Source organism: Suillus subalutaceus, assembly GCF_016647625.1.
Source record: "Suillus subalutaceus strain FC151 chromosome Unknown DFJ58scaffold_62, whole genome shotgun sequence".
In the NCBI taxonomy this organism is placed as follows: Eukaryota; Fungi; Basidiomycota; class Agaricomycetes; order Boletales; family Suillaceae; genus Suillus; species Suillus subalutaceus.
Window position 1 is genome coordinate 80,572 of NW_024540311.1, and position 27,903 is coordinate 108,474.

The following is a 27,903-nucleotide window of genomic DNA, read 5'->3' on the forward strand; positions in this document are numbered from 1 at the left end:
AGCGGAAACATGCTGCAATTGCGGCCTTAAATGCAAGTTCCTCGCAACAAGATCCGCAGATTGATTGCGATAGGATAAGGTCCGGGCAGATAGCCTGGATGACGGTCAAGATCAGTTCACAATCAAGCTCCTGTCCTTCTGCTCAGTGACAAGATACCAAAGATAGCGCTCATCTCAAGATGTGGAGCTAAGAGAGGGTCAAGTTCACTCTAGAACCATTCATTCGGACTGAACTGCACGTTTCACACCATTGATGAGCAAAAACACTGTATATTATAGTTATAGCGCATATAATGAATTGAGACCACATGGATGTTTATGACCTCTCGGAGAGGCAGCTTGAGATTTTGCAAAATGAGATGACATGAAGGAATAAACATTGGACATACCGTACAATGATGGGATCCTGGTATGTTACACAGCTTCGAGGAAGTAGGGTTGAAGTAGACATCGAAAATGTGACCACTGAGATGTTCGATGGAGTCGTCGAATGGCAGGACGTGTATTCACTTGTCGTGAATGATTTCTTGCTTCTCTGACACGTGTTCAAACTTCCGTTGAACGTGTGGGCTCTCATCCATGCAACTTGGGGTCTGAATGCTTGGCATGGCCACTGAGGTTAGTGCATATCAAAATATCAAAATAACATACCATTGCCCACACAGATGAAGTTTCCCTCGCATCCCCATACTAGACAGTGCCAGTCTTGAAATGCCTGGCGTGAGGTTGAGGGAGTCTAGCAATGCCTTGCAAGACGAGCAGGCACATCTTGCACGTTGTCAAACGAATTGATTCACACCTCGGAAGGCATCACAAGGTCGTGGGAGATTCTCCGGACCTTGCCGGCCCTCGCCAGATTTGGGCACTTTTGCTGATGTATCTAATCAGCTCTGAAATATTCTCTCAAGTTCACTGCTTGGTGTTATCTTCTGCCTCCAACAAGCACATATCATTTGAGTTTAATCTGGTTTATACAAGGGTAATTGGACGAGTCTGTCCTATAGCAGACCTGTTCTTCCCTCAGGTCTTCCCATGTCTTTGTCTTGGGCCTTGCCCTATAGCCCCTGCGGCTTTTGCCCTGTGCACTCCTATCGCCCCTGTGGCTTTTGCCCTGTGCAAACCGGCATGACAAACATGCCGAGGGCAATACTCATTGCCACCTCCTTTAGTGGAGTTGACAGTCTATGTCTAGCGAGATGGAGTCGAATTGGCTCTTTGCCTTTTCTCACTCGAGTTTCTCGTCTCGCTAGGTACGCTGTCTTTATTTACTGTATGGCCTTTTCTCACTCGAGTTTCTCGTCTTGCTAGTATAGCACAAATTTGCTGCACTATTTATTACATCGAAATCTTTGATCTCTCATGTCCGAGCATGCTGAATCGTCTTCCCAAACTGCCTCATCCTCCTCTACCTTTCCTTCCGTTAGAGGAGTCCATTTCAACCAACAAGCAGTTAAAGAGTGTCTCGACATTATCGACCAATACAAACGATCCAATATTGAGAAAGGAGACTGCCATCCTCGAAGTTTACAGAATTTTCCAGGAAACGGTCTCATCATCATCTTCACTTACCCAGACTCAGTTCGGAGCTGGGTTCAGTCACTTCTTGGAACTCCTTGACAGGGCAGGACCGTCCCAGTCAATCAATGAACATCACCAATCAGAGGGAAGAGAGGATGAAGAGAGATTATCCAGTCCAACCTCACCTATCCAAGAGGAAGAGAGATTTGGGTCTCGAATTCTTCCCCGGGAAGGATTGTGTAAACGAGAAACAACAGAAGAGGCAGAGAGTGGGGAATCAGATGAAGGAGATGACTATGTACTCAGAGGCAAGCGTCGCAGGCTTACCTCTGAGCGACTCCAATTCTATCCTTGGCTTCACCCGCAAAACTTCAGACATCTCTCGAGGAAAAAGTCTCAATGGCTCACACTCGAATGTCTTGAAGAGTGGTTGGATGATACAAAATACTATCAGGGGCAGGCTACCACTACACCAGGGTGTCCATCCTTTCCCTCTTCACAATGGTCACTCCTCTTTGAGGGTCGAGCACCCAATCTCGACAAAGTTTTGTTGGGACACTACACCACTACCATTGATCCAAAACAATCCCAAGTTATCAGAAAGGGGTTTGAAATTTCCCTTACTCAACCGACCTCTACCCATCATGTCTGATCCTTTGGAGATTGGAGTGTTGCAACCGACTTGTGGCAAGACTGCCCTCACCTTTATCATGCCATGGAAAGAGTCAGATCTTCGAGAATACAGATGCTATTTTTCCTGAATCTTCTGGGATGTCCACTACAGCGTTCACTCCCGCATCATTGACTTCAACCGAGCCTGTAGACTTGAGGTTGAGGCCCGAAAATTCCTTTATTTCGATGACTTCCAACAATTCAGGAGCCTCAAAACATCTCACCTCTCATCTCTCGGAATGGTCACCTACTCCGAGCTTCAACACCTCTCCTCGAGTTCTTCCAACAAAACCTTTGGGAAAGCGCAGGGAGGAGGACGAAAACCGTCATGTCAGGATTCGTCCTCAAGGGGAGAAGCTTGTCTTAATTGGAACCGTGGCGCATGTGAGAAGCCACCCACCGAGTGTAACCACTTCCATGTCTGCAGCAGATGCCGTGGGTCCCACAAATGAACTGAATGCTCATTGGCAAAAGGAACTAAACGAAAGGATCGCTAAAGGGCCACATTTTCGGCGACGAATGATATGGGGAGAAAATGGTAGTGCCCTTAGTGGAACCGCTAGATGGACTGAGTCTGCTGATCCTTTACCTCGTCCCCCTGCTGATGAATATCTTGATCTCGCCACTATAAAAACCATCTCCTCTCGACCAGATCTTTTCAAAGTTCAAACTCCTGTCAATGTTGATAGGTTTGAAACTCTTCTCACCCTTGCCGATCATCCAAATCCTCCTTTCGTCAAATCTGTTTGTCAAGGGCTTCGAGAAGGTTTTTGGCCTTGGGCCGATACTCACTATGGAGTATATCCTACAACCTTGGATGTTCCGTCCCCTCCTCCTTCTTCGGATCAAGAACGAAACTTCCTTAGAGACCAGATCTTTAAGGAAGAATCAGGATATTCTCATGGTTTTGGGCCTGACCTATTACCGGGAATGTATAGTATGCCTATTCACGCGGTTCCTAAGGAAGGTGGCAAGTTCCGTCTTGTCACTAACCATAGCACCAGTGACTTCTCACTTAATTCTATGATCTTGAAGGAGGATATTGCTGGGGTCACCCTCGATAATGTCCAAGACCTTGGTGATGCTCTTCGACTTCACCACCAATCTAATCCCGACAACACTCTTCATATTTGGAAGGCGGACATTTCTGAAGCCTATCGTCACATGCCTATGCATCCACTCTGGCAAATCAAGCAGGTCGTCACCTTTGAGGGTCAGAGATGGATCGATTGGGCCAATGTCTTCGGTGGTCGAGGATCGCAACACATTTTCCACGCATTTATGTCACTAGTTATGTGGCTTGCAGGTTTTCGTCAGGCTCATCCGGGCTTTCTTGTATGTTGACGACTCTTTCTCTTTTGCCAAGGTCAAAGACATGACCTATTACGGCAAATATCACAAAATGTTGCCTTGAGACATGGTCTCACTCTTGTTACTTTGGGATGAACTTGGAATACCACATGAAGAACGCAAACAAATCTTCGGCTCACCCCTCCCGGTTATCGGTTTCGACATTGATCCGAATTCAATGCGTGTTTCTCTCAAAGATGAGTCGAAGGCAGCGTTAGTACGAGAATTGAAAGAGTTTGCGAGGCATAAGCAAAAGAGGTCTTTGAGGTATTTTGAGCATATCGCTGGGTCTCTTAACTGGGCATTAAATGTCTGTCCCCTGCTGCAACCAGGGCTGGCAGCTGTCTATGAGATGACTCGCGGTAAGACAAATTCCAAAGGGATGTTATGGATCAATCACAGTATCGTCGATGAACTCCAGTGGGCCGCCTTTCATCTTGAGCATTCAAATGGGATCTTCTTCTTCAAGTCGGTCTCGTGGAATCCCAGGACACTTCCAGATAATGTGCTCCAGGTCTTTTGCGACGCTTCTGGTACTGGCTTAGGCTTCTGGTATCCAAGTCTTAATCTCAGTTTCCAATCTCCCCTTCCTCCTCAATCTCCTGTAGAAGATATTTTCTTCTATGAATCACTCTGTGTCTCCTCGGCTATTCACAATGCTGTCACTCGGGTGTTGATTGATGGTAGACTCGCCATCTTCACTGATAGCTTGAACACTGTATTCATGTTCAACTCTTTGGCTGGTCCTTCAGGTTTTAACCGTCTCCTGATGGATACTGTCGACATTGTTCTAGCTTTTCAGATTGACTTTCAGGTTTTTCACATCTCAGGAGATCAAAATATAGTTGCGGATCACTTGTCAAGATGGCGTATAGGAGATGCTCTTCGGACCTCTCCTGGACTTCGAGTCCTTCCTTTTCAACCCCCTCGAGCTGCGCTGGGGGCAGTGCAAAAATGATTTCTTTGGCGGCAACGGCCAGGCAGCCCACTCGGTCTGCTTGGTCGATGGAGCGTCTCATATAGTGAGCGCTCTATCAACCTTGGTTTGGCTTTAGATCATTCTACTAATCAAACCTACTCGTCGGCACTGAATTCTTATGTCACTTTCTGTGACTTGCACCACCTCGCCATTGACCCAACTGTTGACACCTTATCCCTCTTTGTCACCTTCATGTCCGCTCACATCAACCCTCGCTCTGTCAACAATTACTTGTCTGGGTTGTGTAGTATCCTGGAAGAGTATTACCCACATGTCCGTGCTAATCACTGATCCCATTTGGTGGCACGCACTCTGCGAGGAGCTAAACGTCGTTTTGGGGTAGCTGTAAAGCGGAAGTTACCTCTTTCCCACGCGGATCTTGCCATTGTTTTGGATGCTCTACCTCCATCACCTCCTCATGACGACCTTCTCTTTACCACACAACTTCTAGACAGTTTCTATGGACTTATGCGTTTGGGTGAACTTGTGTGGCCTGATAACCCTACGCTTCAGGACCACTCAAAACTTATTCTGCGGACTTCTGTCACCTGCTCGACAGATCTGCACTCTTTTGTCCTCCCAACGCATAAAACGGACATAGGTTTTGAAGGGAGTACTATTGTCATTCAACGCACTGGGGAAGCAAATCCTCACTCATCTTTTCTTGCCTACCTGGAATCAAGGGATAACTTATTCCCTTTCAATAGTTTTCTTTGGGTACGTGCTGATGGTTCAGTGCCCACACACTCTTGGTTTATCTGCCGGCTTCACGCCTTTTTTCCTGATTCAATATCAGGACACTCGCTACGGGCCGGTGGAGCCACGTCTTTGGCAGCTTCGGGAATTTCAGCGGATCGCATCCAAGCCATGGGCTGCTGGTCTTCTGACACTTTTCGTATCTATATTCGAAAAAATCCGGCTTTGCTTCATGCTCTTGTATTTAATGGTCGTGCGATCCATGATGGTTCTGGTCCGACATCTACTCCTTTTGTTTCTATCTACTGTAGAGATACGCACCTAACTTCGTCACACCGTCACAGGCCCAACGAATCGAAGCTATTTCGAGTGACTGTCACACAAATTCAAGGTCATCGAAGTTAATTTGTGACATATTGTCAAAATCCAAAAAAATGCGTAGAACACTATCAATGTTGCCAAAAATTGTTGTAACGAGTATTTGCAGTGCGTCTGCGTTTTCCATGACCACTCTCAATGTCATCAGTGCCATGATTGTCCAGGATTGTTTCAGAGTTCACCATCCAAGTGCTGAACTGATGCCTTACCAAACATTGGAGGATCCATGTTGATATGACATTGTATACACATATAGAGAAGCCTGACAGATGGGTAGATACAAAGTGCCCCGTGGTGAGCGCAAACCTGAGGATCACTGTTTGCATTGACCAATTGAGAGCCTGTTGCTGCAGGCACTGACAGCAGCTGGTAGTGGTGCTTCGAAGCTATTTGTCAGATGTCACAGGTCACACCCGCCTTCGAAGTATCGAAGCTAATGTTCAGTTGGTCACACCCAAATCATGTCGAAGTTAGGTGCGTATCTCTACAGTAATCTGCCTGTTACCTACCGTGTATTTTTAGTTTTCTTCTATCATGATCTCAATCCACTCAAAAGTCATGAAGCTTGAATCCCTCCCTTCATCCCTCCCTTAATCCCTCCCTCTTATTGCTGGTATTCTGGCGTTGTACGATACGTACTTAGTGTGTGGAGCTGTTTGTCTCCCGAATCCATGGAGTCCCACCGCTCTCGTGGCCGGGTCCCTTTTTTGCTGGCTATATCCTCGCTGTCTGCGATCCTCGAGACTTAGTGAGGACAATTAGATCAGCGATAGTTTACGACCTGAGGAACATTCCCTGCCACGCACTTCATTCTTCTCTCCCAGCTACATCATATTCCACCCGGCGATTGAGATGAGGTACTGGATACCGCGATTCCAAACAGACAGATTCTGTTTCGAGGCTCTCTGATCCATCGTCCATCTCTACGTCTGCTTTCATGCTTGCTGCGATTCAGGAGGAGGGATAAAAGGGGTCTTTGCTCAATGTATTTACATCGGCATTGGGCAAACCCACCCGTTTGGTGTTGATGACGAAGTGGAAAAGGATGAAGAATTTCAGGAGAATGTTGTTAGGTGAGTCTGATCCTGATTCCTTCATACCTTCCCTCCCATATAAGATTGGATTAGGTTGTTGATGTTGGGATGGAACTAGGATTTATATACGTTTGCAACAAGCTGCGATGGCGCTTTTTCAGCTGTGCAGAAACGCAACCTTTTCGGGTTCTTGGGAGGGATTAGAGCGACGTAAGGAGAGGAGGAGTCAAAATCTGGATTGACGAGTGGGGAGTGGGGGGAGTTGAGTGGGACTGTGAAGTCGTAGTGCGATGCGATGCTTGAGGTAGGGGATCATACCTGGGGTGGGTGAAATGGCATTTTTTGTTTGTTTTAACACCACACCGCAGACTAATGTCAATGAATTCTGATATCATTCGTTTGTGATAACGCTATTTTATCTAGCTGGACAGGTCACCAAGTGCTCTGATTTCTGTTCGCACGCATCGGCATCTAGTATTCTTGGTTCTTGAATCCATCTTCATCTTCGGTATCCGGTTTTGACAATTGACGTCACGCTACATGTGATTCAGGACGATGGCACCGTCGACTTTGTCATTGATGCTTTGGTGTCGAGCCTGACTTGATAATTACAAGTGAATTTTTTTTGCTGCTCCTATATTAGATTGTTAGTATTCATGCAATGGTCAAAATGTTGGCGCTATGTTGGAGCTAGAATTTTATACATGTTCGTCGCAAGTTGCAACGGCAGGTTTTCAGCTACATAAAAATGTGTGGGTAGTATACATTGCAGATGGAGGTGGTGAGGCGTCTGGTATCCGCATCGTACATAAAGGACAGTTCGAAATACATCAGAGGGACAGGTAGAACGCATCAACGAGAGTCTGTAGAGAGATGCGAGTCGTGAAGGATAATAAGATCTAATGATGATCGTCCGTATATTCAGGAGAGAGACAACCGAGAAAGAGCCAGAAGCGAGTCCAGAGTCCTACCTGCCTTATCGTTGCAACTGGGCGTGAGGGTGTAGCTTCAAGAGCATCACCGGCAGCAGGTGTGGTGGACGATGAAGATGCAGCTGCCTGTGCTTGCGAAGATGGCTGGATGACATTTGGTTTGTGAGGCTGTGAGCTGCCCGCAGTAGAGTTCTTTGAGGGTGATGGTTTCATTTTCTGTTGTCGCTGTTTCGCCAACGCAGCATCCCTCCCTGAAGCGTTTCTCTACATTACATCAGGTCGAGTTGAACGTCCGAGAAACAGAAATAACAGACACGTTTGCCCTGAGCATATGGGACCTCGACAACTGCGGGGTTGTGGCCTTGGAGCTCGATTTCTTCACCAGTTTGTCCGCGCCGTTTCAAAATGTTACAAGCCCAGTCGAGAGGGGAGGAGGAGGATGTATCCTGGGTACTGGAGGGGCTGCGATGGAATAAGCGTCCAAAAAGTGTGGTTTCTTGTGGCGCCAGGGTCTGAAACCGCGGAGGTCAGGATGATAATCAAAGTGATAGTGATGACGTACATGAGCTAGTGGGACTCCATCGAAGAAACCATGGGGTACACGGCCAGCAGGCGGACATTGCTGGATTGGACGTCGTGCAGCATTAGCCTAGAGGTGCATATGTCCAATAAATTGAAATTTTTTGAATGAAGGTGTGTGCACGTACATGGACTGCCAACTTGTTGGCCTAGTAGAGCGAGGTCAGTTGTGAGAATGTGATATAATGAGACTATCAACTCACCTCTGAATCTGACAGAAGGTCGTCGAGGCCGGTTTCTCTAACAATTGCAGCAACATCCCATGAGTACGCATTATTGTCCCTGCAGCTAGTGGCTAGTAGCTTTCCATCTGCGGAAAACGACACGCAATTCACTTGATTTACATGCTGGAGGGGCGAATTGATGGGTTTTCCATTGTCGAGGTTCCACAATCGCGCCGTCTTGTCGCCCGATGCGCTTGCGAGGATGCGGCTATTCGGTGATATTGCAAGGGCCATGACGTAGTGGGCATGCTCAACCAGAACCACGGTTTGCTCCCAGTTGGTTGTATTCCATGTCCTAATGGAGTAATCGTATGACCCGGAGATAAGCGTTTTTCCGTCCTTGGTCCATGCCAGGCAACGAACTGAGTCCATGTGTCCTTTGAGAGTTGTGACAAGTTTGCCTGTCCTTGCGTCCCAGATTTTGAGTGAGCACGAAGTGTTACTTGAGAGCTCATCCCAACGTCCACCAGTTGCAATCCAGGTCATGTCTGGTGAATAGACGACTGCCCATACTTCTTTGTGCCCTGTCTTGATCGATGCAATCATGGTTTCCTCGTCCCGTGTCTCCCCACTTTCCACATCCCATTGCCTTGCAGTGCCATCGGTAGATCCGCTTAGCACTCTCCGACCATCTCGACTCCAGTAGACAGACCACACTATTTCGGTGTGCCCCGTCCATTTAGCGATGACCTTGCATGTGTCAATGTCCCACAACCTCACTGCGCCATCCTTACCCCCGCTAACCATTTTCTTCCCGTCCGGAGACAACGCTATACTGTACACTCCACTTTCTCTATCTTTCCGGTCTTCTCTTCTCTTACTCCCGCTAACCACTTTCTTCCCATCCGGAGACAACGCTATGCTTTTTATTGCACTTTCTCCGTCTCTCCAGTCGTCTCCTATCTGTTTCCCGCTCTTTAAGTTCCATACCCGCAGCGAGCCATTCAATGAACATGTGGTGATCCGCTGTCCGCCTGGCAGGTGTACGACGCCCCAGACATCATCACTGTGTCCTTCAAATTTCTGGTGAGGCGTTATCGCTGATGTTTCCTTCGTTTTAGCGGTTGGTGAAGCCATGGTTCAGAATTCTGACTTTGGAGGGCAGCGCCATCTCAGTTTTCATCCATCAAATTTCAAAATCGTCACTTACGAGGTTTCTCAGATGCGATGGGCAGGCAACAGGGAATAATGGTTGTTCGGGTCAAGTCAGAGTTGAATACACTGCTTCCTGGTACGTTGTTTTACATGCTGTATCCTCGTGTTCATTTCATAATTTATACAGCATAGGCTGTGCAGCTGAAGCGCCCGAGCATCACAGGGTTACATTCCATTGAGCTTCACCACGATTAGCTAGTTTTGAACAACTACTACGGAATACGAGATGCTGTTATCTGCGAGGGGTTCTCATGCATTCCAAATCTCAGCTGCTGTCGATTGCGAGCACAGTCGTAGTGCCCCTCGTTATTCGCATAAACCGCATGCCAAGCCCTCTCCCAATCTTCACGAATATGCCACAAGTGTGCGTGAGAACAGAACGAATATCCATAGACTGAATACACTCATCTGCCGTCCCGTCCCGGCAAGCGGCCTTATTTCCTAGGGAATGTTGTTGCTTCTAGGTCGCACACTGTGTTCTGGCCCTGTTGTGCTCCAACTCTGTCTGATGGTAATGTGAAGAGACACAGGCAGGAGAGATAGTCCCCTGATGAGACATGCAAACACCGTAGATTGGCAAGGATCGTCTATCTATCTAGGTGTCAAAAACAAATATCTTCATTCATCAGTGCAATCATCGATGGAACGTACGAGAAGGCGACACATTTCAATGGTGGTAGTGCGCTTGGTGAGGATCCAAATTTTACCGAGTTCTTCTGCTAATATAATATCGGCGACAGCACGAGAGCAGGCCAATGTTGAGGTCTGCTGTCAATCTGCTGGCAATGCGAATATAATCTGTTTGAAGGGGGATTTTAGGTGGATAGGTGCTTCCTACATTGCCACGAAGTTGTGTCAGAACGCATAAAAGCAAGCCGTTTTTCTACCGTTCTCTTCAGATTGATTTGATACCATTTCACACCCTCACAAACAATGCGTTTCTCCATCGTCCTCGCTGTTGTTGCTGCTCTGACAGCATCAGTATCTGCCGATGAAAACTGTCCCAGCCTTTGCAATGAAGTCCAGTGTTGTGCTGGTCAGAATTGCGTGCCGACATGGGTCCAAGAGCTTGTGAGTATCGGCAATTCGCATCTTAGATTGGTTCACGTCACTCACCTGCGTGGTAGAATACAGTCGTTGATTATTGTGAGTGAGTCACATGTTGCGACGGTGAACTACAGTAAGTCGTGTTTCTGCTTTCACATCGATGTAGTATGGTTGATGGCACGATGCATGAATAGTTCGTTGCAGAGTCGATCAATTTACTTGCTTCTGAATAAATATCACCGCCGCTAGAGCAATGGAGATCTTGAAATAGAGGAACATCTCGAAACAGTTGAATACATATGACTGTGGTACTTACGACACAAACTTGTATTCTTGCTGTAAGCTTGAACATAGAACCGCCCCGATCTCCACCAGCGACTCGTGGAATTATCTACGGATGATCAGTTCTCGAATCACACCCGAAAGTCTTTATTCTACAAAGTTTAACATCACTCAACACTTCAACTTTGTCACATGACAGCACTCGGAAGGCTGATCTCAAGCGCTGAGTCGAGTCAACATTGATGGACGTGTGAATGCATGCGAGTATGCGCTCGGAAAGAGACTGGAAGTTGATGACTGTAGATAGGGCGCTCGGGATCAGTCACGGAACGAATACGAAGATGATGCAAAGTGACCCGTCTTCAAGTCTGATACATTGGCCTTCCCAGCTACCGGATATGATGGTGTAATGAGGCATGAGAAGGAAAGCTGAGGACGGGCCAAGCTGTGGGTGGAATGAGTGGCAGAAGAAGACGAGAGGTAAGGATATACTAGGGAGTGTGTCTGAAGTGCAGGTGAGGGAAGTGGAGAATGGGAGCACCAAGTATGAGGTCAACCAGTAAGTCGACAACTGATGTACGCACTATTTGGTGTGTTCCAATCAATTGCAGTCTCACATATGTGCGAGCCTTACGAACGACATCAAACATCAATCACAGCATCCAACGTGTAAACCTGCCTACTCGTTTCAAGATATTACTCTCGCACATCCCCCGAAAATTCCACTCGTCCACTTTGAAAAGAGTAGATGGAGTGCTGAATTCCTGAAGACGGACACAGCAGGCCTACTACTGTCACAAGGCCGGCGTTAAGCACCAAAATACGGTTGTATGAAGAGGCACGTCCAAGGTATGCATCACATTACGGTCTTTCACTAAGAGCAAACAGGATAACATACACGGACAATATAAAGTAGCGTACGGCCCTTGAATTTCGCCCGGATGGTGTGATGGATTTTCTGTCAGTCTTGAGATTCAACAGAAGCTCTACAAAAAATTCAACATCAAGCATCCAGGAGAACAGTACACATGCACGTGTGCGTCAAGAAATATTGCATGCAAAAAATGGACTGCGTATTGCATTTTGCAGTAGAAATCAAAGGCCTGGAGACTAGTGTCGCTCACATCAAGTAGTTCACTATCTGATTTCCGCGAGTCTGTACAACAGCGGCCATCAGCATGAAAGAAGGGTGGGCATCACGAATGAGTGAGAAGGACAGATCTACGACAAGTCAATACATGTGCACAAATGCGAAGCGGACTGCTCACCGAAAAGCTTTTCTCCGTAATCAAGCAGTTCGTGCTACAACATTTGCTCATCACCTCTTAATACCCCAGCATTTGGTGTTTGAAGGATGCCATCATCTCGGATAGTAATCTACGTAAGTCATCTGGTGGTCTGAAAACGAACGATGGGTACGAGAAACACGTCCGGAAGTCTCTGGGAGTCTTTACAAAGTTTTGGTATTGCCAAGTATCGGATGATAGGACTTGGACAGTTCACTTCCAGTGTATCTTTTTGTTGCCACCGATGGATTTGGAAATGCCTGCGTGTATGCGGAAGGAAGGAAGTTCGAGATTATTTCCGCTCATGACTATGTGAATCTGATAGAGCTAGAAGATCATGAAATGAATACCAAGATTGTATGGATTTACTCACCTTTAAGCCTGGTACATTGGCTACAGTGACGAGGAGAGTTGAGTATTGGCTGAGTAGCGTGGAATGAGTCATAGGAAAAGACGGGAGTAGGAATGGAGTCGAGGCGAAAGAAAAGCGTTAGCGAAGGTGGCGTGCATCAAGGTTGGAGAAAGACATGCGAGTCTCAAAACGATGGGCCAATGATAGACTGGCACCGACATACAGTACTTTGGTAGATTTGACACGGCACGTCGTCGTCCGTATGAATAGGTTGGATGCAACATCCAGCAGTTTCTGGCAGATGGCTGAAGCCTGACAGTAATCCGAGAACACAACCGGACCGAGCGAGCCGTTATGTCAGTTCGAACTCCGCGAGAACTTCAAGTTACAGAAAACATGTTGTCCAAGACTCGAAGTCGCTCAACCACCGGGATCGGATCTCTGATCGAATACTTGAAACATAATGCACATGTTTAAGAAGTCTTTCGGGTAAAAATTTCAAAATCCAGGACAAAAAGACAGCGCAATCCCTCCTCCGCTGGAATATAGTACTAGTGCGTCCCTCTCGTTCCATGATCGAACCGTCCTCATGTTTGCTTAGCATGAAATACAGCTAGTTCACAATATCTATAATGCGAACGGTGATTATACACCCGTGGATTGATTGATGCGCGATCTGACAATTGGTATGAAACAGACCTGTAGAAACCAGGGCTTTGATAGCCCCTACACAACCTCCTACTAGTAGCACCTAGTACAAGCGACACCCTCAAATGCAAACCCTGTGGATAATTGGAACCGTACTACAAAACAAGCTCAGCGCTCAACTCGCCGTAAGTCCTCCTTCTCTGAACTTGGATGTGGGTAATGGGCCGGATGACGATCCTGGTTTGACATACAAAAATCAAGAGCACCATCTGGCCCATGATCCAAACTCAACCCAAATTCAGTTCATTCTAACTAACGGTACTTGTGTTTCTGTTTTAGTTGATAATAGTACCTCGACCTCGATCCCCTCCTCACACTCCTGAAATACCTCTCCCCCCATCGAACTCCCCCGAAACACGCTAACGAGGCCTATATGCGCTTTCTAGGCTCCTGAAACCGAACGCTTCTGTGGAGCGCGTTGAGGAAGGTGCGTATCCCCTGTCCTCTTTTCAGGATGACGACACACTCACACGCGCGACGAATAAACTCAGAAATCCGCGTCCGCAGAAAAACAACGTTCCTGCTCAATACAGTCCTCCCAGCCTCTTCCTCTCAAGTTAACCTCCAACCAATCATAAACCTCCCCACATCAGAAACCGCACCACCCCAAATCCACACAAATTCCCATGCTTCGATGCTCTCTAATCCGTCGTCCGTCTCTACGTCTGCTCTCACGCTCGCTGCGATTCAGGAGGAGGGAGAGGAGGAGTCCTTGTTCTCACTCGATGCGTTGATAACAGCCTTGATCGAACCTGTGCCATTCGGTGTTGATGGGGAGATGGACAAGGATGATGAACTTCCAGAGAATATTGTTAGGTGAGTCCGATCCCTATCCCACTTTTCCTTCCCTTCTTCCTTCCTTTCACTCCCGTATTGGATTGTTGATGCTGGGATGGACCTAGGATTTTGTACACGTTCGCAACAAGCTGCAATGGCGTTTTTCAGCTGTCAAGAAACGAAGTCTTTGGGGGTTCTTGGGAGGGATTGGAGCGACACAAGGAGAGGGAAATTTGAATTTTGGATTGGCGATTGGGGAATGGAAGGAGTTGAGTGGGACTGTGAGGTTGTAGTGCGATGTGTGCGATGGGGGATCGTACTTGGGGTGAAATGGCATTTGATTTGATTTTGTTTTAACATCACATCACACTACTGATGTTGATGAATACTGATATCGGACGATCGTTCGTTGGTCAGAATGTGCGTAGTCGTGACTTGCATGATGTATGGGTAGTACACATTAATAATGCAGACGGAGATGACAAGGCGTGTGGTATCTGTATCGTACATAAAGAACGGTTCGAACTACATCAGAGGGGAGTGGACGAGTAGGTAGAGTATATCAACGACAGTCCGTCGAGAGATGTAAAGGCATGCAACTCGCGAACGAAGGTCTAATGATGGCCGTCGGTATATTCAGGAGAGAGACAAACAATAAAGAGCCGGAAACGAGTCCAGAGTCCAGCCTGTCTTATCGTTGCATCTGGGCGTGAGGGTGTTGAAGTCGTAGCTATGCCAGTAGCGTTACCGACGGCAGGTGTGGTGGATGAACTGGAGACGGCAACCTGCGGCTGCGAAGATGGCTGGGTGACATTGGGCTTGGGAGGCTGTGAGTTGCCCGCAGTAGAGTTCTTCGAGGGCAATGGTTTCATTTTCTGTTTCTGTTTCTGTTTCGCTAATGCAACCTCCCTCGCTGAAGCGTTTCTCTACATGACATCAGGTCAAGTTGAACGTCGAGAGGGAGAAAGAACATACACGTTTGCCCTTCGCATATGGAACTTTAATAACTGCTGGGCTGCGCCCTTGTAATTCGATACCTTCACCACTTTGTCGACCACGCCGTTTGAAAAGGTTTCGAGCCCAGTCGAGAGGAGAGGACAGTGGTGTACCATGGGCACTGGAGGGGCTGCGGTTGCGGTGGAATAAACGCCCCAGAAGTGTGGTTTCTTGTGGTGGTGAGGACTGAAACCGCGGAGGTCAGGATAATACTCAAAGTGATAGTGATGACGTACATGAGCTGGTGGGACTCCATCAAAAAAACCATGGGATACCTTATAAGCAAGCGGACGTTGCTGGATCGGACGGTGCTGGATCGGACGTCGTGTAGCATTAGCCTAGAGTATGTATGTTGAGCACAACGAGATCTTTGAATGAAGGTGTCACGTACATGGAGTGCCGACTTGTTAGCCTGGCAGAGCACGTTCAGTTGTGAGAATGAAATGGATGAGACATGCCTGTCAGCTCACCTTTGAATCCAACAGAAGGGTGTCAAGGCCGGCTTCTCTAACAATCGCAGCAACATCCCATGAGTACGCGTTTTTGTCATTGCAACCGGTTGCTAGTAGCTTTCCATCGGCGGGAAAGGACACGCAGTTCACTTGCTTTGCGTGCTGGAGGGGCGAACTGATGGGTTGTGCATTGTCAAGGTTCCACAATCGCGCTGTATTGTCGCATGATGCGCTTGCGAGGATGCGGTCATTCGGTGATATTGCAATGGCCATGACATGATCGGTGTGGTCATCCAGAACCGCGGTTTGCTCCCACTTGGTTGTATTCCATGTCCTGATCGAGCCATCCCATGATCCAGAGACAAGCGTTTTTCCGTCCGCGGTCCAAGCCAGGCAACGCACTGCTTTGGTGTGTCCTTTGAGAGTTGCGATAAGCTTGCCTGTCTTTGCGTCCCAGATTTGAATTGAGGATTTGATGTGTTTTCCAGGCCAGGGCTCATCACGTCCACCAGTCGCAATCCAGATCATGTCTGGTGAATAGACGACTGCCCACACTTGATGGTGTCCTGTCTTGATCGATGCAAGTATGGTTTCTCCGCTTTCCTCGTCCTGCGTCTCCCCACTGTCCGCGTTCCATTGCCTTGCAGTCCCATCGTTAGATCCGCTTAACACTCTCCGACCATCTCGACTCCAGTAGACGGACACCACTTCCTTTGTGTGCCCTATCCATTTCGTGATGACCTTGCATGTGTCGATGTCCCACAACCTCACTGCACCATCCACACTCCCGCTAACTACTTTCTTCCCATCCGGAGACAACGCTATTCTGTACACTTTACTTTCTCCGTCTCTCCAGTGTTCTCCTATCTGATTCCCGCTCTTCAAGTTCCACACTCGCAGCGAGCCATCCAATGAACAAGTGATGATCCGCTGTCCGCCTGGCACGTGTATGACGCCCCAGACTTCATCACTGTGCCCTTCAAATTTCTGGCGAGGTGTTTTTGCTGATATCTCTTTCATTTTAGTGGTGGGTGAAGCCATACTCCTGAATTCCTGCTACGGAGTGCAGCGCCATCTCAGCTTTCATCCATCAAATTTCAAAATCATCACTTACAAAGACGACAATGATAGGCGGACAGGAGGGCACAACGGACGTTTTGGTCAAGTTAGAGTTGAATCTACTGTCTCTTGGTACGTTGTACATGCTTTATCCTCGTGTTCGCTTCACAGCTTATACACAGCATAGGCTGTGCGACTGAAGCGCCCAAGAATCATCTGCCTCAGGTCACAACCGGTGACTCTCTCAGTCGACATTTCCAATATACGACGTGCTCATCACATCCGTTTACTCCAGTTCCTGCGTTGAGGTCTACTTTCTCTATTTCGTCATAACATTTCTGCCTCTGTCGTTTACCATACCCGTAACCTAGAATTTTCATTTTCTCCGTTCAAATCCCACAGGTACGTCTGTACATCGGTCACTCTCTCATATGTCTACTTTGAAAATATACGCTGATAATGCCTATAGCGTCTCTTTTCTGACGACCGGACGGAGATAGGTGTGCACGTGGCCCCGGAGATACTGGTACTCGCGTCCTCGGTAAACCAGATGCACAACTCACGGAAGAGACTCTTACACTAGGCCTGGATGAAAGGCAAGCCGAAGATGATAGATTACAGGCACTTGATTATCTCAACATGGTGCATCCCGTCTCGTCCTGTGATTGAACCTTGTGTGTCTCATAGTTTCTTGCCATGGAATATAGCTAGTTCACAATATCGACGATACGAATGGTGATTATGCTCGCGTGGATTAATGCGCGATCTAACAAATGGTATGATACAGACCTGAAGAGACTAGTGCTATGGAAATCCCTACACAACCTCCTCCTAGTATCCAGTATGAACGACACCCTCGAAATGCAAACTCTTCGGATAATTGGAACTGCACTACGAAACATCCCAGCTGCTCAGCTCGCCGTGAGTCCTCCTTCTCTTTCAATGCATCCTCTTCCTAACATGTATCCAATCTACATCCAGTTTTGCATGGCCCCGGTTCAATTCACCCTAACTAACTGTACTTTGTGTTCATGTTCTATTTGATAACAGTATCTCCACCTCGACCCCCTCCCCACGTTCCTCAAATTCCTCTCCCCCTCTTCAAACTCCCCCGAAACCCGCTCGCGAGCCCTATGCGCGCTTTCTGGTCTACTGAAACTGAACGCTGCTGCTGTGCAAATGATTGGTATGGTGGGTGAATGGAGCGCGTTGAGGATGTGTCTGGAATGTGCGTATTCTCTCACAACCCCTACCCTCTTTGTATGCTCACAACCCTCACATTCACACACGCGATGAACACTACAGACTCGGAAATCCATGTCCGCAAACAAATAACGTTCCTGCTCAACACACTCCTCCCAACCTCCTCTTCTCAAGTTAACAACCAAACATGAGCTTCCCAACCTCAGAAACCGCACCACCCCCAATCCACGCGAATTCCCATGCCTCGATGTTCTCTGATCCGCCGTCCATCTCTATGTCTGCTCTCACGCTCGCTACGATTCAGGAGGAGGGAGAGGTGGTGGGTCTTTGTCCTTGCTCAATGCGTTGATATCAGCCTTGATCGAACCTGTCCCGTTCGGTGTTGAAGACGAGATGGATAAGGATGAGGAATTTCAGGAGAATGTCTTGAATGAGTCCGATCCCTTCCCACCTTCCACTCCCGTATGAGATTGGATTGGGTTGTTGATGTTGGGATGGAAGTAGGATTTTGTATGCATTTGCGACGAGCTGCGACGGCGCATTATCGGATGTGCAGAAACGCAGTCTTTTGGGGTTCCTAGGTGGGATTAGAGGACGCAAGGAGAGAAATTGAATTTTGGATTGTGGGAGGAGTTGAGTGGAGCTGTGAGGTCATAGTGCGATGCGTGCGGTAGGAGGTTGTGATGCGATACAGTAAGAGATCGTAGTGCATACGGTAGGGAATCCTGATATGATGTGATGCAGTAGGGGTCGTACTCGTGGTGAAATGGAATGGCATTAGTTTGATTTTTGTTTCAACACCACATCACTAGCGTCAATGAATTCTGATATCGGACGATCATTAATTTGTCAGGCTGTGACTTGGGTGAAGTATGGGTAGTATACATTGATATTGCAGACGGAGATGACGAGGCGTTTGGTATCGGTATCGTAAACAAAGGACGGTTCGAAATACATCAGAGGAGTGGGACGAGTAGGAAGAGCACATCAACGAGAGTTCATCGAGAGATGTAAAGGCGTCGTGAAGGATGAGAAGGTCTAATGATGACTGTCTGTATATTCAGGAGAAAGACAACCGAGAAAGAGCCATAAGCGGGTCCAGCGTCCAGCCTGTCTTATCGTTGCATCTTGGCGTGACGGTGTTGTTGAATTTGGAGCTGCGGTAGCATCACCGGCAGCAGATGTGGTGGACAACGAGTCAGCTGCCTGTGGTTGTGAAGATGGCTGGGTGACATTAGGCTTGGGAGGCTGTGAGCTTCCCGCAGTAGTACTCTTCGAGGGCAATGGTATCTTTTTGCGTTTCTCCCTCGCGCAAGCGTTTCTCTACGTGAAATTAGGTAGAGTAAAACGATAGAGGAGAAGGGACTTACACGTTTGCCCTTTGCATACGGAACTTCAACTACTGCAGGGCTGCACTCTTGTAACTCGACACCTTCACCGCTTTGTCTGCGCCATTTCAAAAGGTTTCGAGCCCAGTCAAGAGGAGAGGACGGTGACGTATCATGGGCACTAGAGGGACTGCGGTTACGATGGAATAAAACGCCTGAGAAGTGTGCTTCCTTGCGGTGCTGAGTGGGGATGGCTTCGTGCAGAGGACTGAGAACACGGAGGTCAGCAAAACAAAATGGAAGTCATAACGATGACGTACATGAACTGGTGGAACTCCATCAAAAAAACCATGGGGTACCTGAGAAGCAAGCGGACGTTGCTGGATTGGACGTCGTGTAGCATTACCCTAAAGTATTCTTTGAATGAAGGTGTTACGTACATGGACTGCCGACTTGTTAGCCTGGCAGAGCGAGTTCAGTTGTGAGAATGTAATACAACGAGACGATCAGCTCACCTTTGAATCCAACAGAAGGCTGTCAAGGCCGGCTTCTCTAACAATCGCAACAACATCCCATGAGTACGCGTTTGTGTCATTGCAACCGGTGGCTAGTAGCTTTCCATCGGCGGAAAATGACACGCAGTTCACTTGCCTTGCGTGCTGGAGGGGCGAACTGATGGGTTGTCCATTGTCAAGGTTCCACAATCGCGCTGTCTTGTCCGACGATGCACTTGCGAGGATGCGGCCATTCGGAGATATTGCAATGGCTATGACAGCAGAAGTGTGCTCATCCAGAACCGCGGTTTGCTCCCACTTGGTTGTATTCCATGTCCTAATGGAGCGATCCCATGACCCAGAGATAAGCGTTATTCCGTCCGCGGTCCAAGCGAGGCAACGCACTTCCTCTGTGTGTCCTTTGAGAGTTGCGATAAGCTTGCCTGTCTTTGCGTCCCAGATTTGAATTGAGGATTTGATGAGTTCTCCAGGCCAGGGCTCATCACGTCCACCAGTCGCAATCCAGGTCATGTCTGGTGAATAGACGACTGCCCACACTTGATGGTGTCCTGTCTTGATCGATGCAAGTATGGTTTCTCCACTTTCCACGACCCATTGCCTTGCAGTCCCATCCTCAGATCCGCTTAACACTCTCCGACCATCTCGACTCCAGTAGACAGATCACACTATTCCGGTGTGCCCCGTCCATTTAGCGATGACCTTGCATGTGTCAATGTCCCACAGCCTCACTGCACCATCCCCACTCCCGCTAACCACTTTCTTCCCGTCCGGAGACAACGCTATGCTCTTCACTTGACTTTCTCCGTCTCTCCAGTCTTCTCCTATCTGTTTTCCGCTCTTCAAGTTCCACGCTCGCAGCGAGCCGTCCAGTGAACAAGTAATGATCCGCTGTCCACCTGGCAGGTGTATGACGCCCCATACAGGCTCAGTGTGTCCCTCAAATTTCTGGCGGGGTGTTGTCACGGACGTCTCTTTCGTTTTAGTGTTGGGTGAAGCCATGCTACAGAACCTCTACGGAGTGTAGCGCCATCTCAGCTTTCATCGATCAGATTCCAAAATCATCACTTACGAGGATAACGACAGGCGGAGAGAAGGGCACAATGGGCGTTTCTGTCAAGTCCGAGTTGACTTCACTGCTTCCTGGTGCGTTTTTACATGCTTTATCCTCGTGTTCGCTCCACAGCTTATACACAGCATGGGCTGTGCGACTGAAGCGCCCAAGAATCATCTGCCTCAAGTCACAACCTGTGACTCTCTCAGTCGACATTTCCACTACACAACACACTAATTACATCCGTTTCCTGCATTCAGGTCTACATTCTTCATTTCGTTATAATATCTTCTGCCTTCGTCTTTTGCCCATACGGGCCATACGCAACATTTTCAGTTACCCCATTCAAATCTCACAGGTACGTCTATTCATCTGACACACTCTCTCATGTCTAGTCTACTTTAAAACCTCTGATAATCCCTATCGCGTCTCTCTCCTGATGGCTGGACGGAAATAGGTGTGCGTGTCGCCTTGACAGATACAGGTGCATCCACTTCTTTAATCTTTCATTTGATCTGGACTGATCATCATCTGTAGATGGTTCCACAACCACAAATATTCGGAAGGTCCCATTTGTCGCTCACCACTCCATCCCTAACAATCCACGTAACACGCATCACACCCGCTGCTCGTGCAGCCTACCTAGACAACCCCATACCCAGAAAACCGCCCCAATCAATGGAGTCTGCCTCTCTGCCACGTTTCAAACTGTCCTTTTTTGATACCACATGCCAAGCTCTGGATTGGATTGGACGTCTGTGATGGATATTCGTATGATCTGATATTCGCCTACTTTTGATGTACCTTTATTGATTCATACTTTACTTAGAAGGTTGTGATAATCCCGTGGAGGGATGCCCGCGCAATCTGATATATTCTCATACTTCTCCGTTGTAACTTGTAGATCCGCATAAACGGACTTGACATGCACAAAAAATCATGACAGGTGCCAGCTGCAAACGTCTCGATATTATAAGTATGCGTTATTAGCACACTTGTTACTCGTTGAAACACAACTGCTTTCCAACACTAGGCCAGTAGACTTCAAAAATCATCATCCTCGATCTGCTCATCCTCACCTCCTACCCGTCCATGATCATCAGAAGCCCTTCGTCGTCGTCATCATCCTCGTCATCATCCTTGTCGTCGTCATCCTCGTCGTCATCATCCTCATCATCATCCTCGTCATCATCCTCGTCCTCATCATCCTCCTCGTCATCATCATCCTCGCCCGCGTCGTCATCCTCATAACCTTCTGCCTCTTCCGGTCGTTCCTGGGCACCCTTCCGCTCTTCTTCTGCATCTCTGGCGAGTCGGAAACCACATGCGTTCCGTATCCCCCGCCCAACCCACTTGTCGCCCGGCCCCTCAAGCATCAATTGATGCGGCCCGCCGTCACTTTCATCATCAGTACACGCAACGTTGTATGAAATACCGACAGCGGCCAGGAGCAGCCGCATGCCCCTTACAAGTGATCGTCGATATGCGAGCATGGCCTCCGAGTCGGTTTCAGCAGGTTTTTCCAATTCTCCGAACAACGCCTCGTAAATGTCCATCACCCCATCTTTGTCCAACTCCACTTTTCCACACTCAATGCGGGGCCAATCTTCGCCATAGTTTTCATTAGAGTCATGATAGTAACCCCAGCACAAGGTCTGCCACCCATTGCGCGTGTGCACATTTGGAGGCCTGCCCTTGCTGAGCACTTTTTTGATAGCAAGTACATCAGCCGCCGTCGCAGATGGACGGCGTTGGATTCTGTACCCGAGAGAGCAGAACCATTCGACCTCCGACCGACCACGAACGGCAGTAGCATTGAAAATTCACATCAATGTACATTGGTACAGTGGGTGAGTAGATCCTGATTATGTAGCGCGGCTGTCGATTACCATTGATGTCAGCAATGGAATACAGTGTTAACAAGTTGTACGCACCTCCTCGTCGGGTGCCGTTTCGTTGGCCAAAATGATGGTGCATTTCTGGAGGATGCCGTCTTCCATGTCCATTTCCTTCTCAATTCGAGAAACACAAGCTTTGACGTGGTCGAAAAGCCAAACTTCGTTGGAGCACTCGTCGTACTCATATTCCCCAGAGTCTTCCTCAGAGCCCTTGCGTGATGCTGAGACAACTGTGTGGTACTTTTCATTGGTTTGGAGGCGATTGATGGAATAATTGGTCCACGCGCTCTGTGTGGCACGAGTTGGACGAAGTAAGGGACCAAAGTGATGTTCTGCCAGTTCAAGTCCTTGTAGATCGGTTTTAGCTGCTGAAGGAGTAGCACTATCGGCACTATTTGCAGGCATGATAGAGAGTGAGATATGCGCAAAGCCTGGCAGGTGAGCAATTTGGATTGATGGAGAAGGGTACGCCGAGACATGAAGCACATATTTAACTGTTCGCTTCTCCACTGACATAGACTGGCAGTGTCCAGAATCTGGGTTATCTGAGATCTCCCTCCGCTAGGTTGGAAGACGCAATGGATGAATCAATCCCAGAAATGTCCATTCTCGTATTTTGTTGTCCAGGAGAATATGGGATGGCACGCAATGTCTGGCATGGGGTTTTCCTTTTCAGCGTGCTTTCGATGACGCTGTTACCAGGCTGCGCTCGTATGGTACCCATGGAGATCTACATGCTCGCGGATCTTCAATGCAACTCTTCTTGTAACAGGATCGTGTCCAGGAATGTTTACTCCATGTTGACATATTTTGTATCACTGTCGCGCGAAAAGGAGAGGGATACAATCTGCAGCTGCATACGCAAGATCGCTGAAAGAGGACGCGGGAGACGCTGTTTCTAGGGGGCCACGGGCCACGGGCCAGCGGCGAGACTAGTCAGGACTAGTCACCAAACGGAAATGGCGAGAAGTAAACCAAACATGTCGGAACAAGTCTCTGGCGTGACCAGTCCATCAAAGAGTCGCCGTAAATCTGACCTGAAACATTCCAAATGTCGCATGTTACATGTCGTTTATTGTGCCCTGTGATCTACCCAGGCTGTACCCGCAGCTCAGGAGAGCAGCTGGATGTCTGTTTTTGAAGTCGGGAGTGACCATCATCCTTGTCTCATCCTTCAAGAATTAGCAATGTAACGCCCCTTAGGCTGGCTGGCTTTAAGGGCGATCTGTCAGTATTGTGTGAGCGACTGAGCGATGAAATTGATTGGACGTCTGTGATGAAGATCTGCATGAGTATTGATGTGTCCTACTTCTCCATTGTAGTAGATATTGCATGAATGAACTTGTTTTCGCCTGGGTTACTCGTGTGAGCGATAAAGTGATCATATTCACGTTTGCAATCGCTCTGCCTACCCAAAGGCGATGGCGTCTACAACGGCATGCACAAGCGCCCGGTCAGTCAACTCAAGAACGGTTCGAAATACATCAGAGAGTGGAAGAGCACATCAACGAGAGTCTGCCGAGAGATGTAAAGGTATGCGAGTCATGAAGGATGTCAAGATCTAATGATGATCGTCCGTATATTCAGGAGAGAGACAACCGAGAAAGAGCCAAATGCGAGTCCAGAGTCCAGCATCTTTTATTATTGCATGACGGCGTGACGGCGGTGTTGATGTTGTAGTTGTGGTAGCGTCACCGGCAGCAGGTGTGGTGGACGACGAAGCCTGTGGTTGCGAAGATGGCTTAGTGACATTGGGCTTGGGAGGCTGTGAGCTGCCCGAAGTAGAGTTCTTCGAGTGCAACGCTTTCGTTTTCTGTTTCTGATTCGCTAACGCAACCACCCTCTTTGAAGGGTTTCTCTATGTGATATCAGGTCGAGGTGAACGCCTGAGAAGTAGAGATAACATACACGTTTGCCCTTCGCATATGGGACCTCGACATCTGCGGAGCTGCGCCCTTGCAACTCAACTTCTTCACCACTTTGTCTGCGCAGTTTGAAAAGGTTTCGAGCCCAATCGAGAGGGGGGGATGGTGACGTATCATGGGCACTGGAGGGGCTGCGATGGAATAAACGCCCGAGAAGTGTGGTTTCTGGTGGCGCTGAGGTCTGAAACCGCGGAGGTCAGAATAGTACTCAAAGTGATAGTGATGACATACATGAGCTGGTGGGACTCCATCGAAGAAACCATGAGGTACACGACCAGCAGGCAGGGCGTTGCTGGACCGGAGGTCGTGTAGCATTAGCCTAGAGTGTACATGTTGAACAAAATGAGATTTTTGAATGAGTGTCACGTACATGGAGTGCCGACTTGTTGACCTAGCAGAGCGAGTTCAGTTGTGAGAATGTGATAAAATGAGACTATCAGCTCACCTTTGGATGCGAAAGAAGTTCGTGAAGGCCGGCTTCTCTAACAATCGCAACAACATCCCATGAGTACGCGTTTTTGTCATCGCAGCCAGTTGCTAGTAGCCTTCCACGCGCGGAAAACGACACGCAGTTCACTTTCTCTGCGTGCTGGAGGGGCGAACTGATGGGTTGTCCATTGTCAAGCTTCCACAATCGCGCATGTCTTGTCCGATGATGCACTTGCGAGGATGCGGCCATTCGGAGATATTGCAATGGCTATGACAGCAGAAGTGTGCTCATCCAGAACCGCGGTTTGCTGCCATGTTTCGGTATTCCATGTCCTAATGGAGTAATCGTATGACCCGGAGACAAGCGTTTTTCCGTCCTTGGTCCAAGCCAGACAGCGCACCCAGTCCATGTGTCCTTTGAGAGTTGCGACAAGTTCGCCTGTCTTTGTGTCCCAGATTTGAATTGAGGACTTGCGTTTTCCAGGCCAGGGCCCATCTCGTCCACCAGTCGCAATCCAGGCCATGTCTGGTGAATAGACGACTGCCCACACTTCTTCGTGTCCTGTCTTGATCGATGCAAGTATGGTTTCTTCGTCCACTGTCCTCGTCCCCGTCTTTCCACGTGCCATTGCCTTGCAGTGCCATCGTTAGATCCGCTTAACACTCTCCGACCATCTCTGACTCCAGCAGACAGACACCACACAGTTTGTGTGCCCCGTCCATTTAGCGATGAGCTTGCATGTGTTGATGTCCCACATCCTCACTAGCACCATCCTCACATCCCGCTAACCACTTTCGTCCCGTCCGGAGACGACGTTATAGTCAATACCCCACTGTTTCCATCCCTCCGGTCATCTCCTATCTTAGCTCCCGCTAATCACTTTCTTCCAGCCCGAAGACAACTCTATGCTCTCCACTCTACTTTCTCCGTCTCTCCAGTCTTCTCCTATCTGTTTCCCGCTTCTTCAAGCTTCCATACTCGCAACGAGTCATCCAATGAACAAGTGATGATCCGCTGTCCGCCTAGGAGGTGTATGACACCCCAGATAGGATCAGTGTGTCCTTCGAAATTTCTGGCGAGGCGTTATCGTTGATGTTTCTTTCGTTTTAGCGGTTGGTGAAGCCATGCCTCAGAATTCCGACTACGTAGTACAGAGCCATCTCAGCTTTCATCCGTCAAATTTCAAATCATCACTCACGAGGTCTCTCAGAAGCGATGGGGGCAACAGGGAATAATGGTTGTTTGGGTCAAGTCAAAGTTGAATACACTGCTTCCTGTTACGTTAGTGTACATGCTGTATCCTCGTGTTCATTTCATAGCTATTACAGCATAGGCCGTGCAGCTGAAGCGCCCGGGCGTCACAGGGTCACATTACATGTGGCCTCCATTACCTAGTTCTCAACCACTGGGGAAGATGTGAGGCAGTTCGCTGCGAAGCGCTCTCATGCGTTCTCAATATCAGCTGATGTTGAATGTGACGATGAATTAGCATTTCAGTGAGGTGCGTTGCCTATATGCTAGTACTGGTTATCTAATTGGCTCTGGAACATTCTCTCAAGCTCATTGCTTGGAGCCATCTTTTACCTCCAACAAGCACGTACATCATATCAGCAACAGTTTACGAACAAGCGGCTAAGGGACATTCCCTGCAACGCACTTCATTCTTCTCGCCCAGCTACATCATATACCGCCCGGCGATTGAGATGAGGTGCTGGAAACCGCGATTCCAAACAGACAGATTCTGTTTCGTGCATCGAGAATTGGATATGGGTGACAGTAGTACCTGATCACTAATGAACCTCAGAAACCGCACCACCCATGCTTCGATGCTCTCTGATCCGTCGTCCGTCTCTACGTCTACTCTCACGCTCGCTGCGATTCAGGTGGAGGGATAAGAGAGGTCTTTGCTCAATGCATTGATATCAGCCTTAGTCGAACCTGTCCCGTTCGGCGTTGATGGCGAAGTGAAAAAGGATGAACAGTTTCAGGAGAATGTTGTTAGGCGAGTCTGATCCTGACTCCTTCATTCCTTCCCTTCCTTTCACTCCCGCATGAGATTGGATTGGGTTGTTGATGTTGGGATAAAACTAGGATTTTATATATGTTCGCAACAAGCTGCGATGGTGCTTTTTCAGCTGTGCAGAAACGCAATCATTTCGGGTTCTTGGGAGGGATTAGAGCGACGTAAGGAGAGAAGGAGTCAAATTTTGGATTGACGCGTGGGGGGAGTTGAGTAAGACTGAAGTCGTAGTGCGATGCGATGCGTGAGGTAGGGATCATACTTGGGGTGGGATGAAATGGCATTTGTTTTCATTTTTGTTTTCACACAACAACACACTAATGTTAATGAATTCTGATGTCAGTTGATCGTTCGTTTGTGACAACACCATTTTCGTTTTTAGCTGGCCGGACAGGTTAAGAAGCAAGTGCTCAGTTGATCTCTGTTCGCATGCATCGATATCTGGCATTCCTGATTCTCGAATCCATGGTATCTGGTTTCGACGATTGACATCACGCTGCGTGTGATGGCACCGTTGACTTTTGTCATTTGATGCTTTGGTGTCGAGCCTGACTTGATCATTACAGACGAGTCTTTTTCTGCTCATGTATTAGATTGTTAATGGTCATGCAACGATTGAAACGTTGAGGATATGTTGGAGTTAGAATTGTATACACGCTCGTCACAAGTTGCAACGGCAATTTTTCAGCTGCAAAAAATGTGTGGGTAGTATACATTGCAGACAGAGGTGGCGAGGAGTCTGGTATCCGTATCGTATATAAAGAACAGCTCGAAATACATCAGAGGGAGTGGTAAAGTATGTCAACGAGAGCCCGTCGAGGGATGGAAATGCAATGCGAGTCGTGAAGCATGACAAGATCTAATGATGATCGTCCGTAGTTCAGTACTTCAGTTGTGAGAACGTGATAAAATGAGACTACCAGCTCACCTTTGAAGTTCGTCAAGGCCGGCTTCTCTAACAATTGCAGCAAGATCCCACGAGTACGCGTTTTTGTCATCACAACCGGTGGCTAGTAGCTTTCCATCCGCGGAAAACGACACGCAGTTCACTTGCTCT

General features: G+C 48.1%; 3 protein-coding genes across 3 annotated transcripts; 2 read left to right on the forward strand and 1 right to left on the reverse strand.

Annotated features, from left to right (window-relative positions):
* The first annotated feature begins 13,799 nt into the window (after positions 1-13,799).
* Positions 13,800-14,113, forward strand: DFJ58DRAFT_791560 (uncharacterized protein). The gene has a single exon (XM_041390314.1). It carries the CDS (start codon positions 13,827-13,829, stop codon positions 14,010-14,012), a length of 186 nt encoding a protein of 61 aa, XP_041243254.1. The 5' UTR covers positions 13,800-13,826; the 3' UTR covers positions 14,013-14,113.
* A 2,897-nt stretch (positions 14,114-17,010) lies between these two features.
* DFJ58DRAFT_885699 (uncharacterized protein) lies at positions 17,011-18,142 on the forward strand (the record flags this gene model as incomplete). The annotated part of the gene is made up of 5 exons (XM_041394635.1): positions 17,011-17,118; positions 17,184-17,211; positions 17,264-17,397; positions 17,527-17,704; positions 17,782-18,142. Coding segments are annotated over 5 exons (537 nt in total), but the record flags the coding sequence as incomplete, so codon positions are not given.
* Positions 18,143-21,655: 3,513 nt separating this feature from the next.
* On the reverse strand, positions 21,656-23,237 carry DFJ58DRAFT_746152 (uncharacterized protein; the record flags this gene model as incomplete). Its single annotated transcript, XM_041387441.1, has 3 exons — positions 22,508-23,237; positions 22,411-22,451; positions 21,656-22,331 (listed from the first exon to the last, which is right to left on the reverse strand). The coding sequence occupies exons 1-3, from the start codon at positions 22,985-22,987 to the stop codon at positions 21,656-21,658; spliced, it is 1,197 nt and encodes a 398-aa protein (XP_041243256.1). The 5' UTR covers positions 22,988-23,237.
* Between the last annotated feature and the right edge of the window lie 4,666 nt (positions 23,238-27,903).

Bases quoted from the DNA above. Each gene is read 5' to 3' on its own strand.
- DFJ58DRAFT_791560 (XM_041390314.1), top strand. From the start codon at position 13,827: ATGCTCTCTAATCCGTCGTCCGTCTCTACGTCTGCTCTCACGCTCGCT.